Source organism: Brachycentrus maculatus, unplaced genomic scaffold, assembly GCF_059751285.1.
Source record: "Brachycentrus maculatus isolate JH-2025_06_01 unplaced genomic scaffold, ASM5975128v1 h1tg000089l, whole genome shotgun sequence".
Classification (NCBI taxonomy): Eukaryota; Metazoa; Arthropoda; class Insecta; order Trichoptera; family Brachycentridae; genus Brachycentrus; species Brachycentrus maculatus.
The window spans coordinates 1,101,771-1,119,566 of NW_028280843.1; the positions used below are offsets into that span (position 1 = coordinate 1,101,771).

General features: G+C 30.0%; 1 protein-coding gene across 3 annotated transcripts in view; it reads left to right on the forward strand.

Annotated features, from left to right (window-relative positions):
- The window catches only part of LOC148310695 (cell adhesion molecule Dscam1-like), a 160,512-nt gene that overhangs the window by 13,761 nt on the left and 128,955 nt on the right, over nt 1–17,796 (forward strand). For all 3 annotated transcript variants that reach the window (XM_088257898.1, XM_088257899.1, XM_088257901.1), the window contains exon 3: nt 129–300. In XM_088257898.1, coding sequence (XP_088114024.1) covers nt 129–300 — 172 coding nt within the window. The remainder of the gene's footprint in view (nt 1–128; nt 301–17,796) is intronic.

Here is a 17,796-nt window from a genome sequence, read left to right on the forward strand (position 1 = left end):
TATAAGCTTTCGACATTAATTTTAACAACCAGAAAAATTATTTTCAGCTCTCAACATTAATTTTTCTAAGCAGCAAAATTCTTATTAGCTCTTAACATTCATTATATTATTCTTTTCAATATTTCTAGAATGCAGTGGGCAGCAGCACGGTCCTGTGTTCCTGCAGGAGCCGCCCTCGCGCTTGCTGTTCAGCAACAGTTCAGGGGCTAGTGCTCCATGCTCCGCCCACGGGTTCCCGCCGCCCACAGTCTCGTGGCTCACAGCCGACGGCTCTCCGGTATCCTCCATTCCAGGACTCAGGTAACTTGAATTATTAAATTTAAAAAAACGTGAATGATGAAAAGGAATAACATGTCAAGTTATAAAATATTATTCTTTCATTTTTGAGATCTCAACAAAGATAAAGAAGAATATGGAAATCTGGGTATTTACAGGGCTAATGACCCGTCATAGGCACCATTCATACATCATACATCACCGTTCTACCCATGATTGACAACCACACGAATAAAATTTTTGAAGGATAAAATAACAATTACTTATGTAGTTTTTTCCACATGATTTTTGTCGCAATTTTGTCGATACTGACAACATCAGACTAGTCTGATGACTATCAGACCAGTCTGATGACTACTAGACCAGTCTGATGACTACCAGACCAGTCTGATGACTATTAGACTAGTCTGATGACTACCAGACCAGTCTGATGACTATTAGACTAGTCTGATGACTGCCAGACCAGTTTGATGATGTTGGTTACGACAAAACCCGGTTGCTGGTCAGTTAAAATTCTTGTGGAAACTACTACAAAGTTTTTATTTTATTCTAAAAAATGCGGTTCCACCATGAAATCAGTACAAAACTCAAATTTTGGAAGTTATACATATATGATCAATCTCATGACGTTCCATGATTGAATTCACACCAGTAATGTATTTAGAATTTAGAAAGTTTAAATTTATCAAAGACCCTTTTAGTATTACAATGCCTTAAACAAGGCTCATGTAAGGGTATTAGCAACATCTGTACCAGGTAAAATTGCAGGGTATTATCTTAAAACAAATATCATTTTATCAAATCAATTATATTTTATTGATGTCAATATTCTGTTATTAAACAACAATGGGTACCCGCATACCATTGTTTACTAAGAAACAAAGGATTTCATTGTAAAGATTTTAATTTCAGAAATTTCCCTCCGATCGTTGTTGTTATACTCGTATGTGTGTTTTAATTATCAAGTATTCGATTAAGAGGTAAAACAATAAATATTTCGTTCTTAAAAATTATTTTGACATGAAATGTATGCCTCTACGAGATATTTGTTTACGGTTTTTTAATAACAAGGCTGAGATAAGCATAATTAATATAATTTAAACAAAAACATGTTTAGATGGTTTGGGCATGTGAATCTAATGAGTGAAGAAATAATAATAAATAAGGAAAAAAATATGAGTTCAATGTGGTTGGTAATAGATGCAGAGGAAGACCAAGTAATTCAAATACTCGAAATTGGTTAGGTCAGGAGTCAGAATAATCGGCGGGGTAAAAAATATATTTTTTAGATGATTTTTATTTAAATTAATGTTTCATTGCACCTTACAAGGGCCCTGAGCAGCCGTGTACTGAGCTTTGAGAATAGGTGTCTGCGGAGAATTTTAGGCGTTCAGTGGTTTGACTTTATGAGGAATGAAGAAATAAGGCGTAGGACGTGCATTAATGTGGAAGCTAAGATTGTTAGTAAAAACAGATTACTGTAGAGTTCTTTTATCTCTGCCTTACCCTGTCAAGAAACAGCGTGATAGTTAGTTAGTTAGTTGTTTAATATAATAACAAATGTGTAAAGAGAGTACTAAAAGTAATAATATTTTTTGTCTAAACATGGACAAGACTCCCCTGCAGATAAGCTCCATCCCTCCAAATACCCTATTATTTCGAGTTTACAATCAAGGAATACCACCGCGTCTCGAGTCAGTCATTCTCAAGAACTGTCCCTGACACACCCTCTCTCTCAATACCAATTCCCATTCCTACCCCAACGGGGTTTGTATGACGAAACCAAACAGGGAGAAAATGAAATCATTCTACAAAATTACACCCTGCTATTTTCAAACTCAAGGGTAATTCGTTGAATCCTTGAATCTTACCAACACATGCTTATACATAAGTATGTGTGTAAACATATTAAGTATTGATCGATTATTGACTTAAATATAATAAGAACTTTTATGTTTTGTGTAAAGTCCTTGCTATACTATCATAAATGTTACTGATTTTTACTTTGTACCCTGCATTGGTACCTGAAGCGCAGGATCAATGACATTTTAAAAACGAACGAAAAACATTTTATAAATATTTTTCTTATTCCATATTTTTTTATTAATAGAAACCGTGAATTCACCTAGACAATTTGTATTTTTCTGTTTTTTGTATAAATTAAAATGTAATTATTTATTTTTATTTAAAGCAAATTGGTTTTTTACTCCACATATTTTTATTCGAGTCGTAAAATATTTTCTTTTTGTTTACATGTATAAATTTTCATTTTTACAAATCCACACAGTAAAGAGTTTCAGTATTCAGATGTTCATTTCAAAATAAGTAGCTTGTTTTTTAATACAATCGAAAATGTCTACGTTTTCTTTTCGATTCCAATTTCATTTTCCATGTGAAAAGGCGTAACCGAAATAAATGTATTAAAAGTTGACAATTTACCATCACATTCCAAACAGAATGCTCCCATCTCTACGTACCGCGTATTTTCATTTATTCACATTGGTAACTACAGTATGAAAGTAACCCCAGCTCCTTAGTCATTACTTCCAGTAATGCACCCAGAGTGAGATGACTGCGAGGTCGAGAGATTCTAGCGAGGAAGACTAAAACACCCCCTATTGTGACGGATACGTAAAGGCCATTGTTCTTTGCCACACAAAAGATTTACATCTGCCTCATTACGCGCAAAGGCATTCTGAAGTCAAAGAAGAAGAAAAAAATTATCCTCAAGTAATGCATATCTTCAGAAATATCATCATATTATTTACATGTAGGGTACTAACTAATCAATTCAATGTTTCTACATGTTTTTATATTTACGTTCATTTACTTTAATTACGGCAATTTCCAATTGAATGAGTTATTTGAGTATCAATATTTCATTAAAATCTCAAGATATTTATTTTCTTTTAAATAACTGGTTTGTTGAAGAATCATACAAACATATTCAATTTATTTTTATAGCACATGATATCGTAACAGAACATCATTTCAAAAAATCCTACGCCATGAAATTTTAACAAAAAATACGTGAATTTTCTGCTGTATGATGGTGAAATAACAAAAAAATCTTTTTTTCGGAATATAAGTAATTTATAATTTATCTCGGGTCTCCAGGGTTTTATCTTTTAAGAAAAATATTCACCAAGAAGTTTTTGTATCGCGGAAATGAAACTATTTACCGCAAAAAGAACGGGAACCCTAACCCATCCATTGACTCGAGAAGGTGGTCACCTCTTCTTGAGAGAAAACTTTTCCTCGGGCTTTTACCATCATTAAATACATTGCCTTTCCGCAAAACATTCCCAGCCGCACTCTTCCGTAAACTTTAAATTAATTCATTGTTTTTTTTTTATCTGCACGGAAAATAAAAGAAAGCGACAGAACAGTGGTCTGTTCGCAAATGGGTACTTTTTCCGGCGTTTATATTAGCATTAACCGTAGTCATTTAGATTACGTCTTGTTCCTTTCCATTGTTTTTATAACAAATTTAGTTTTAGTTTTATTTGCAATACGGATCTTTGTTTTCCATTTTGTTAGTTTCATTTTCAAATTCGTTTTCTAAGCTTTAAAATAACTCTTTTGTATTTTCAATAAGGAATTTTTGCTAGATTTAATACTGTGTACATTTTATTTTACATTAAAAAAGAAATATCAAATGTCAGTTAAATATTGGTATGTACAATACATACTTATGTGTTTATGTTTTTTAAGTAAAAAAAATAAGGATTACACTCCAATTTCAAAAAGGAATATCAAATGTCAGTGAGACTTTGGTATGTACCATACATACTTATGTGTTTATGTTTTTCAAGTAAAAAAAGAATAAGGATTACACTCCGATTTACAAATGACTTGATGCGTGCTATTTGAAAAGTTAAAGAGTTAAGAAGATTTACGTTCAAGTAAAATAATGAGATGTATTTTAAATCTTTGTAATATATTTTATAAGGTAACAAATGTTTTATTTCCGAGCACGCGAAAAGTTAATGGGAAATTTTAATCCTATTTTATATTCAAAAGTGTTTAAAATACAATTTACCCCATATTTTCACAACCCTCCTTTTGTTTTATTCATTAAATTGGGCTGACGAGTCTCGAGAAAACAGGATGAGAGAAATATAAATTTGATCCGAGCCTCGCCGGAGCATAACTTTCCCTTGCAAACCCATCTGCCACCGTAAGCTTATTGCAATATTTGTCTCAGTTATTTTCCATTCGCTTTTTTATTGAACACTTTCAGAAAAATTCTACAAACATCTCACGCCTTTGTGTTGAATATCCCGTTCTGTTTTCTGAAACGCGTTGCTGTTCAGAGGAGCGTATCCAGAAACTGGCAGCCAAGTAATTTAAGTTTTCGCAAAATAACATTGGAAAATCAAGTCGTTTAATGGAAAAATAAATCATTCCTTGTCCAAAACAGATTTTTCTTAAAATGTTTCCCTCTTATGAAGGTAGGTTTTGAAAACAAACCTTTTTTAAATATTTTTGTATCGTTACTTATAATCACTCTTAAGCATCGCGTGGATTATTGATACATAAATAATAATTTACTCATGAAAATGAAATAATACGGCATCACGTATATTATTACATTGGCACGCTATACCTAATGCTTTCCGCAAAACCTGATCACGATATGATTAACTACACGTTTTGATAAAATAATTAATTATATTATTATCTTATACTTCATCAATAACTTTGCTTTTTTATTTTTTTTTACTTAAATGCTTAGTAAATTGAATTTCGAATACAACTTCTGTTTATTTTTCCAACCGAATTTAAATTTATGAATTTACAAACATTGAAAAGAAATTATGACGAGAACAAATAAATAAAAGAGTTTCATTAATAAACATACCACAAATAAAACATAATTATGTTAAGTTATATTTTTAATATAACTAAGTAATTATATATCCGCCTTTATAGAACAGTGATTAGAGCGTTCGGCTACCGTGCTAGAATTCCGGGGTTTGATTCGTTGGGGAGTAAGAATAAATTTAAGTAATGAATCAAATGTGTAAATATATATATATATATATATATATATATATATATATATATATATATATATATATATATATATATATATATATATATATATATATATATATATAAATATATATATATATGTATATATATATATATATATATATATATATATATATATATATATATATATATATATATATATATATATATATATATATATATATATAAATATATATATTTATATATATATATATATATATATATATATATATATATATATATATATATATATATATATATATATATATATATATATATATATATATATATATATATATATATATATATATATATATATATATATATATATATATATATATATTTATATATATATATATATATATATATATATATATATATATATATATATATATATATATATATATATATATATTTATATATATATATATATATATATATATATATATATATATATATATATATATATATATATATATATATATATATATATATATATATATATATATATAAATATATATAGGGTCCGCCATCTAAAGTTTTTTTTTTCAACTAGTGCTTATTTCGTGAATGGTAACACTTAGCTCATGTCTGATTTGACAGATAATTAGTTTTATCCTTCCGCTGAGCAAATATGGTTGTGTATACGCTTGAACAACGCTGGGAAATATTGCGACATTACTTTGAAAATCATGGTAATGTTGCAGAATGTGTGCGAAAATTGCGTACGGTTTTTGGAAGAAGAGAAGCACCGTCAGCTCCGTATGTTCGTTATCTTGTGAAAAAAGTGAAAGAAACTGGCATCCTCATCGATAAACCAAAGCGTGAAAAGCCAAAAACAGTGCGTACACCCGAGAATATCGATGTTGTGGCAGAAAGTGTGCGTGAAGCGCCATCAACATCAATTCACCGTCGTTCTCAACAATTGAACATTTCGGAGACATCATTGAGACGAATTTTGCATAAAGACCTTGGTATGACGCCATACAAAGTCCAATTGGTTCAGGAGTTGAAGCCAACTGACCATCCAATGCGTTTTCGCTTCGCTGAGTGGGCCTGCGATCGACTTACAGAAGATGCCGATTTTGCCAAAAAAATCATCTTTTCGGATGAAGCTCATTTTGATCTTGGCGGGTATGTAAACAAGCAAAATTGTCGTATTTGGGGCACAGAAAACCCGCACGCATACATTGAAAAGCCGGTACACCCAAAACGAGTCACTGTTTGGTGCGGATTTTGGTCCAGAGGCATAATTGGGCCATTTTTCTTTGAAAATGAGCAAGGAGTGGCCGTTACAGTCAATGGCGATCGTTATCGGGCCATGTTGAACGGATTTTTGTTCACAAAAATTGAAGAAGAGGATATTGGCAACATTTGGTTTCAACAGGACGGCGCTACGTGCCACACAGCCGAAGCTACACTCGATGTTTTGCGCTCTGTTTTTGAAAAAAAAAAGTTATTTGGCGGACCCTTTATATATATATATATATATATATATATATATATATATATATATATATATATATATATATATATATATATATATATATATATATATATATATATATATATATATATATATATATATATATATATATATATATATATATATATATATATATATATATATATATATATATATATATATATATATATATATATATATATATATATATATATATATATATATATATATATATATATATATATATATATATATATATATATATATATTTATATATATATATATAAATATATATATAAATTTATTACTATTTTTTAACAATTTTTTTCGTTTTTAAAAACGGAAATATTTGAACAATGACAATCTGAATTAAAGCCTAGGGCAGGTGTGTTTGTCTAAGAATGAAGCCTGGAATAAAATAATACTACCCCTATATACCACTCACATAGTTGGAATATCTTAGATAGCTCTGTGGTTCTCAAAACGTGAAATGTGTCTCCTGTGGGAGACAGAACGTGCTCGCCTAAATTCAGGGAGGAGTAGAATTACTTATTTATTTTTTCCCTAAATATGGGAGACATTCCGCATCTATCAGCTAGGGATATGTCACATTGTCTCGGCTTGTTTGCGACAATTTGTAGAGATCAGTCTGAGAAGCAAAAACATTATGTTTATCCTTTATTAACAATGTAACTCGTAACGTTGGGTTTTTTCTTGTTTATTTATTTATACATGCTACTTCTAGGGAAAAGATTAATGTCTCCGAAGTGAGATGTGTATATTTACGGACGAAAAGCATGCGTATAATCATACAAAAATATCGGAAAGAAATTTGAATGATCGTCTTCTCTTTGTTTGAACCTTAATATATTAAAATATAATACTTATCTTACAAAAAAAATGCTAACTTAGAGAAGTAAACCAAGTTTAGCTACCATCCTGAAGGTCCGGAGTTTGATTCGTAGGGTAGTGAAAATAAATATAACTGTTTCACTATAGTATTTTTAATTTTACCCTGGACTGGTACCTAAACGAGATGCCTTCTTCAGCGATCAATTTTACATAGCATCATTTTGATGATAATGTCCTTTGTGCCATTAAATGGGAATAAAGATGAGAGTAAGAAATATTTTATATTAAAAGAAAGGTATGGCAATTCATATACTTGAATAAAGAAACATACACGATTTAAAAAAATATATTTAAATATTTATTTAATTTTGGATTCACATCAAAATATTCTTCTAAGTAATGCAAAACGTTGAATGTCGAAAAATAAACTGACTGGGATGTAGAGATTATTACATTCTTAACAACAACAAAAATATTATGTATAATATATAAATATTTTATCAAATTCAAAGGAAGTAATTATAAATTGAATTTATTAGTTTATCCCTTTGTTCTTGAAATATATATATTTCGTACATAAAAACTTAATTTTAAATGCATTTATTAATTAACAACTTAAAGCAACAACAAAAAAACATTACAATAAGCGAAGGAACCAAGAACATTCATATCTTAAGCATTGTTATTAATTGCTGCATTAACATTTTTTGTTCTAAAATTATTTCCAGGTGTTAATTAACAATGTAAGAATACAGTTATGTAATAAAAACCAGTAATTTATTGGACCAAATGTGAGTTTTTTCACGTAATTAAACTCCATAATGGCAACACTTTGTCAAAGAAGATTACACGTTTTATGGTTCAGGTCTACAAGAAATAAACATAAAGTATATTTTCAAGGCGTAGATTGTAAGTAGTTTTTTTTTTTAATTATAACTTTAAAAATACGTAAAAACATACAAAAAGTAACGTTTTTACTACTTAAAAAATGTTTAAATATTTCTTCAAAACGGGAATCATAATATTTTACGCTTCTTTTACTTTTAAAACCCGTGTAAAATGTGTATCAAACAGCAAAAAAACATACTTATGTCTTGTAAGCAATCCTTTACTATTGAATTGATTAAGGGCCTGACGTTGTCAGAATAATAAGTGTTTTGAAAGGGTTAGACGTCATCCCTTATTCCTTTCTCGAACACCCTCGAGACTCACAAGGGCGGCACCTGAACCAGCACAAATCTCAGGCTCTTAAATGAAACAACAAAATGTTCAACCCCCTATATCTTTCTACTCTATCCTTTCTTTTACAGTCTTAAATATGTTTTTGGGCTTACGATCTTCCCAGTTCCTCATTTCATTCAAATATTTATCCAAACAAAAAAGACTTTTAAACGATTTTTGTTATGCTCCAATTTCAGGAGTAGCACGCAAAACAGATTGGAAAATATTTGTACATGACTGAAACATAATTGAGGCGGTAAATTTTTGTAAAAGCTTTCTTATCAAAAGCAGTGTGTCAAAATTAAGAATAATTAATGCAATATTTAACATGAAAAAACAATTTTAAATTAACAACCATAAATACTGTTAAGAAATAAATCACTTGAATGTGTAATTTTTTTAAACCGTTGATCAAAAGGAGCAAGCTAAATAAATACTTCACAAATTTTCAACTGGCCACAAACATCCAACCTTCTTAATATATTAAAAATGCTACCCGCATGTGGAAGGTACCCGAGACTGTTGCTTATATCTTGGTTTAAAAAAATAATACAATATGGATGTTCAATAATGGGCAGAATGGTGAACGTTATGCAAGTGTATAAAGTGATCGCTTGAGCCCGCTAAACGACAGAACGTAAGCCCTGGGATACTCAGACTTTCATCTTCTTTCATAGATAAAGAATGACAGTTGTTTCATATCGAATTGAGACATCTATAATAAATTAAGAATAAATAAAATTTAGAATAGATATTCTCTCTCTTTATCCTTCAACTTTTAAGGACACAACTCTTAAATTTAGACAAAGCTTAGCAAACGATATTTAAAAAAATATTCGAAATACACAGACATACAATAGATTTTAAGAAATAGAGGTATTTACAAAGTAAAATTTTCAAATATCTTGCAAGGTTTATTAAATTATTTATACACTTTATTTAAAAAAATTAAAACTTCACAGGCATATAAATAAATAATAACTAAACTAGCCTGCTATTAAAATGTGTTAAAAAATAATTTGTATAAAGTCTTATGGAAATTATAATAACAGGAAATAATGTATTCTTATCATGTATTTCTTTTTAACAAGTTACAATTTTCTGATAGAAAATTCTTACATTGATGAGAACTGCTTTGGACAGATGAAATAAAAATATCGTTGTTAGTTAATAACAACTTGATCAGTAATAAATTAATAGGAATACCTTTTAGTATAAACATAAGTTCTAGAATACAAGTAATATAAGCGGTTAGAGTACTGGGCATTACTTATATATGGAAAAGAATAAGAGATGAATTTAATTTATTTAAAAAAATTCAGCGTTGCTACTTTTGTCTCGTCATAACTTTTGCGATTCAATGACCACTAAGATACACGAGTCACTTATGGATCTTGCCTTCACATTCAGTATTATAGGAATGCTTATTTTACAGATCAATTCCCATAGAGTGTGACATTTTATTTGAACCCATAAATACGATAGTTTATGGTTTCATACGTTGAGAATATTACGCCTAAACGGAATTGCAAATCATGCAAAAGAACCATATAAATATATTCAACATATTTACAACATTTTAAGTGTGTCCAAATACTTATTCACAAATCTGGATTTCATTACTTAGGAATTATTTTTATATTTTCGGCATCTCAACATAGATGAAGAAGAATTTTAAAATAATTCCTAGGCTTATTACCTGTCGTAGGCTGGTTAAATGATTACTTTACACAATTGCAACATTCATCAGTCTGCCTATGACTGACAACCACACTAATAATGTTTTGTGGAACTCCAACATATATCATTAATCTCATGATACTGTGTGATACATCTTAGTTCACTGGAGCCATCTATGGTTGAAAAAGCTCTTATTTTGTAGAGGAACTTTTATTTAGATGCATATAAGATCCGATGATGTACGTCAGAAAACATGATTTTTTATGAAGCTTATAATTTGAATAGTTTTTTTTGTGTCCAAATACTTGTTTAACAAGTATTTGGACACACTTAAAATGTTGTAAATATATCATTAATCTTATAAAATTTTGTGATAATCCACTATCACTAGTTTATTCATAAAATCACTTTTATGAAACATAATAATAATAAAATAAAACCCTTATCCGCACCCCAATGGTGCATATTTATCTTGATCATTTACACATGAAAGAAAGGTGATCAGCCCTTCGCTTCAGGTACCACCCCAGGGTAATGTTGAATAAATATGAGAGTGAAAAAATCACTTATATTTATTTGATCCCCCTTGAGATTCGAACCCGGGACCTCCAGAACGGTAGCCGAGCGTGCTGACCATTACACTACAGAGGCGGATTTTGTTGCTGTTATGAAACATAACGGCAACAAAATCCAATAACGGTAAATTATTGTAGACACATAATTTGTCTTCTTAAATCCTGTTTTTTTTTCATAAATATTTGGAGGAGCTATCTTAAATTTGATCAACAATGTAATCTTACATCCCGTATTTGTAGCAACCCCTAACTTCAGAACACGAGCACACCTCTCAAGCTAAAATATGTCCCTCTCATATAAGATGATCCAGGTTAACTTTTTCTAAAAATTTCCATACATATTGCGTAAATAAACAAGTTTTCCGAATTCAAATGTATATTGTGCCTCTGTAGGAAAACCCAGCCACTTTTATGGAGGCGTATCATACTTCCGTGTGGAGAAAGAGCATTTTTTTTGTTAAATATGTAATAGGTAAAACGATTTATACTTTTTTTCTGAGTAAGTAGACTCATACATTAAGAACTTAAGTCATTACATCTCATTTAAGAAAACTTGTATCCCTAACTTTGACGAAAAAGTTTTTCATTTTTGACATATTTACAAAGATGAAAAAAAACATGGTAGTCTGGGTATTTACAGGGCTTATCACCTATCATTGCCTGGTTACGTGATCATTTTACACACGTGCAACATTTACCATTCTACCCACAATTGACAACCACACTGCTTTATTTTTTGAAACCCCTACATATATAATTCTTCTCCGTCTTATTCCTCATTGCTGAGGATTGTGACCCTTGCAGAAGTAATGACTATTCTCCAGTTATCCGTTGACTGCGCTGCACGTAGCGTTCCAACCACTGAGGTGCCTGCTGCTGCATTAATTTGATCGGTCCATCGTGTGGGGATCTTCCTCTCCTTCTCTTTTCCTCCAGGCTACCGATCACAACTAGTCGTTCCAGACTATCCTCGTTGCCACGTGCAACGTGTCCAAAGAACTGGAGAATCCGTCGGGTACAGATATTGGCCAGATTCAAGCCATCTAAGCGTAGTTCCTGGCGAATGGCGATTGGTGCGTCTAGCTGTCCATGAAATTCGGAGCATGCGCCTCCAACACCACATTTTGAAGGCATCAATTTTTCTCCTTTCTGGTCCATGTTTCAGCAGCATAGAGAGAAATGGAGTGGACCAAGCTCCTGACAAGCTTCATCTTGGTTTTATTACTCACACCCCGGTCTTTCCAGATTTTGTCTAGCTTAGACATGGCACTTTTGGCGATGGCGATACGACGTACAATTTCTCCTTCACAAGTTCCTACATTGCTGATTTGAGATCCAAGGAACTGGAACTCGTTTATTATCTCTAAGCCTTCGAGCGAGTTTCCGAGATCTATTCATCTCAAGATATCTACCCGAGATATATAATTAATCTCATAAAACTGTGCACTTGTGTTCACTGGAGCTATCTTTGATTGGATTGGAAATGTTTTTTAGCGAAGTCCCTTTTATTTTAATGTATGGTATACAACACCCAAATAGCGAATTGTTTAACATACTAGGAAACGCTTAGAACGCAACGCCAATCTGTGTTGCAAACAATCTCTTCCACGTACAGCATCTCCTCATACACACTCCTGACTCCTGACCTGACCGCATTCAAGTATTTCGAATATTTGATCATGCCAAGTGTTTATATAATATTTCTTCCACTGCTGTAAAAAAAACATAATTAAATAATGGTTGGAAATCGAAACTGTGAAAAACCGAAGAATATTTCGCACGATCGAGTATTACAAATAATTGAAAGGGGTTAGGTCATTTGGTTTGAGAAGATGCATGAATTTGAAAGAAGCGAAAATTATTAGCAAATACGATATTCTCTCTTCCTATCCCTATGGAGAAGTGATGGTTAGTTAGCAAGTAACGCGAGCTATTTCAAACGTGTGTATTAAAATACGAAGGCTTATTTTTCAGATTCAAAATAACCATCGTTAATTAATAACGTCACAAAAGAACTGCAAAGATAAACAATGGCAACTTTTACTTTAAAATATAAAATATTTTGTTGCTTTTTTGTATTCATTAAGAAAGGTAAAAATTTCCGGGTTTATCTTCTTTATTTTAATGGTCTTTTCTGGCCCCTCATCGTGAAATTAATTCTGCAGCAACCCTGTGGGAAGGGTGGAACTTTCTATTTGCCTGGTAAATCCCTTAGTGCTCTTTTAAAAACCAACATCGAACAATAATATTATATTTTCACTACACTGTAAGATATAATTTAGGGGTGAATTTAAAAAAAAACAATGATCGTTATTAAGAACACCGTATTAATTTAAATGTCTGCCTCCATGGTGTAATGGTTAGCGTGTTTAGCTACCGCGCCGGAGGTCCCGGGTTCGATTCCCAAGAGGGGTCAAATAAATATGAGTGATTTTTTCACTCTAAAATTTGTTCAATATTACCCTGGGCCTGAAGCGGAGGGCTGATCACATTTCGTTCATGTGTTAACAATCAAGACAACACTGCGTTTATATGATGCAGTATCCTTTGCGCGATGGGGGTGCGGATAAGGGTTTTAGAAGAAAAAGATTATTTGAAGCATGTATTTTGTTTATTTAAGACGTTTTATTTATACAAATTTATAAGTATTTTTTTTAATGTTTATTTTTTTTCTTCTTTATCTTCCATCCACGCTCAATTAGTGCCTCGGGTACTGCATTAGATTGATGTGGTGTGGTTCAAATATTAATTTTATAAAGGCAAAGTCTTACTCCTCAAATCCTTATATTTAGAAGCAAAAGATAAAATGAGATAGGGATGAAAAAATTTAAGGAATTTACGGTGAAGGATATTACTGCTATATTGGAAAAGATTTAATGCTCTTAACATAAATTACAGGATAGGAGTAAAGACTTGGGTACTCGAAGCTGCATACCTGTACTCATTCTTGTTTGTTCGGGTTACATATACTGGGTATTATAGTCATGACGGGAATATCAGTTCTTGCTTGCCAAAATATTTTCTTTTGTAAAAAAGCACAGCATAATTATTTTTAAAAAGCGTTATATTTATTTTTAATGTGAGTAAAAAATTACATAACGATATTTAAATTATTTTGTGTGTAAAATGATTTTTTTACCTATTTCTTTCAAACACCAGTATTTCAAAATGGTGCATTATTCGTCGAAACACGTAGTACAATAGATGTTAAGAAAAAGTGGTATTTACCATGTGAAATATAAATAAAAAGTAATAAAAAAATGATAAATATCACTTCAAAGAGACAGTTCAATAAATTGATGAGAATATACAGAATTATTACCTATTGAAAAATAATTGTTACATAAAAACCTTTAATAAATTTGCACTTAACTTATATCAGCTTTTATTTAAGGAAACCTCGTTTATTGAAACTTAAGCAAGCATCCTTATTAATATTTGAAGAGGTCGTTGAACATGATTTAATTCTAAATTGGAATCGCTTCGCCAGGATCTCGCATTATTTATTTAAAATCAACGATTAGGCCTAAACTCTGAACAAACGGTCAACGTAGGCTAGGCCTGGGCCTTATTGTATATTCAGGATCCTAGCTCATGAACATTTATTTTCTGTACGATCGCGTAAGAAGAAAGGGAAATCGTTAATATAGTAATATATTACCAAAATCCATAATAGCCAGAATTATTGGAATATTGTCAACGTACATAAATGAATTAATCTGTTCAAAAAAATCATAGTAACATAGATTTTTTTTAGGTTTTTAATAAAAAAATCAAAACCAAATCATATTTTTGCAACATATTTACTATAATTAAATATTTTTTATTGTCGGTGAAATAAATATAATTAAGTTGTAATTGTGACGTTACGATTTTTTTTTATATTCTTATCACTATAAAATGGTTTATATCCAAATGGATATCTTTGTGGGTTTCAAATCGAAAAACATATTTACTGTTCATTCTGGATAAATCAAAAATATCTTTGATCTAATGGAAATATTGCTTTAATTGGGCTGGACGTTTAGTAGGTACTTTATCACAAATATTTGAGTAGTTAAATAAAATATATTTTGAATAATATAATTTGTTTAAAACAACTGTTTTATTTTTCTTTTTATTTAATCCTCATATTATTTCAAAGAATTATTGCCAAATCAACAAATATCGGATAAAGCTTTTTTTAAGTTAAATACACAGATAACAATAAGATAGTGAAATGCAGCGAGTCAACGTGGTTCACTGCGTGTACAGTGGGGACTGTATCCATCCTGCTGTGCTTTACGCTAATATTATTATTTACCATTAAAATACGCCTCATGAATAGTATTAAATTGGCAATAAGCTGTTATTCGTTGATCATCAAAACTATCAGTGATCTAAGAAGATCTCAAATATTGATGTCAGTTAAATAATTTAATGTTTTTATATTATTTAAAAAAAAATCATTAAGAATTTTTATATTGCATCGCATATTTTTGCGCTATTTTGGTGTCAAGAAACAAAATATTTTATAAGGATTTCAACACCCATCAAATGAAGTAATACCCACGAAAAGCTCGGATCAAACGCTTTCTCGTGTAGCAAATCTCCCATTTAAAGGGAATGTTTCTTACTATGAATAATTAATGTGCGTTCTTGAAGCATACACCTAGAATATAATATATTGTTTTACCTTTTCATGTAGTGGTTATAAATCTCGACCAACGTTGGATTACATTTATACTGAAGCTGAATAATAACTGAAACTTCACGAATATTGTTCGGGGAATAATAAAACATCACACAGAATAATAAAAGAAATAAGTCATAAATTCACGCAATTCCCCATAAATTCAAATGGAAATAAATAAGGTTGAATGTTGTGCTCCCAATATGTTATTTTATAATATCAACATTTGTTCAAAATGTTATCAATATCTAAAGACACAAAAGGAACGATGATCATGAAACGTAATTTTGAAATAATTTATGTAAAAAAAAATTGAATCATCACATATTTGTTCCCGTAAACAATATTTTAACCTTTGTTTTTTAAGTGACTAAATATGTTTTCCTTATTCTTTATCGAACACATATCGCTCACTCCTTTCAAGAACGTCATAAATCGAAAAACTTGATTTTTCAGGAGAGCGTTTTTAAAGTTAGTAAAATATATTTATATTATCCACTGACACTTCGTGATGGAATTGCATTTTTAATTTATTATTAGATTAAAACCAATATTTTTAGCTTTTCCACTTTTTTATTTGACCAGCGACCGGGTTTCGTCGTTACCGACATCATCAGACTGGTCAGTCTGATGATGTCGGTAACGACGAAACCCGGTCGCTGGTCAAATAAAAAAGTGGAAAAGCTAAAAATATTGGTTTTAATCTAATAATAAATTAGTAAAATATAACACAATGTTTTAAAAATAAATATCAAGCCACTTATTGAATTTTTACTATGCAACAGATCTTTTGAGGTAAAACCTGAAGGTTTTTTCTCTATTTGAAAAATATTATTTCAAAAAATAATTAAACATTACATTTTCTTCAAAATGCAAAAACAACATTTTCTGCCCTGTAGCGAGTAAATATTAAGTTAAAAATATGTCTCTTTTGCTGGGATATAGTACATTTTTTGGGCATACCGAAAACATGCATAACTGAAAATTGACGATTTTTGATTTATGACGTTCTTGAAAGGAGTGAGCGATATTTGTAGCTCAGTGTCTTAACTGAATGTTTTCTTTTGCTAGGGCATATTAAACATAACTGTCTTAAGCAATAAAATTAATCAAAAAATATAAATATATATATATATATATATATATATATATATATATATATATATATATATATATATATATATATATATATATATATATATATATATATATATATATATATATATTTATTTATTGAGCCTATTTCGTAAAAAACTGTCTGTACAATAAATAAAAAAATTATGTGTGAAATTGAAATATTTGTAAAGGCAATATATCAATGAAAGTTATGCAATCATAAATGACACGAACTATTGTTTATATATTATTTCTACGCACTTTCATTATCCATTAAATCACAAGCTTTATAAATAGTTCCATTATTTCTAGACTTATTTGATGCTGGGCGTTTGTAATAAAGCGTTATTGAGTTTTATTCAATGTTCCTTTGATGTGAAATATATACATTTTTTAATTTGATTTATTTCAGCGCTTTTAATTTGGTTGCTATGTTCTTGTTTTCATGTAGTGTGATTTATATACAGAGTGATTTGTGTGATGACTTTCTGTGATGTTTGTGAAGAGTTTTTGAGTTTACATAAAAGGTAGTTTCAGTATACATTTACTTTATCGATATTTTTTCCTATGTGGATGTAGAAATTGAACTTTTCAGTTTGAAATGTGTCTGCATATACGTTTGCTCTATATATCAAAGATAAAGGGAGCATATATATATATATATATATATATATATATATATATATATATATATATATATATATATATATATATATATATATATATATATATATATATATATATATATATATAAATATATACATGCTGCCACATTTCGAAGGCTTGTAGTATTTTAATTGTATGGTATTAAAATTTAAACATAAAAGCCTTAAACATTTCGCGTAATGTAGAAACAAGATAATGCATTCCATAACGTAAATAGAAGAAAAAATATTCAATTA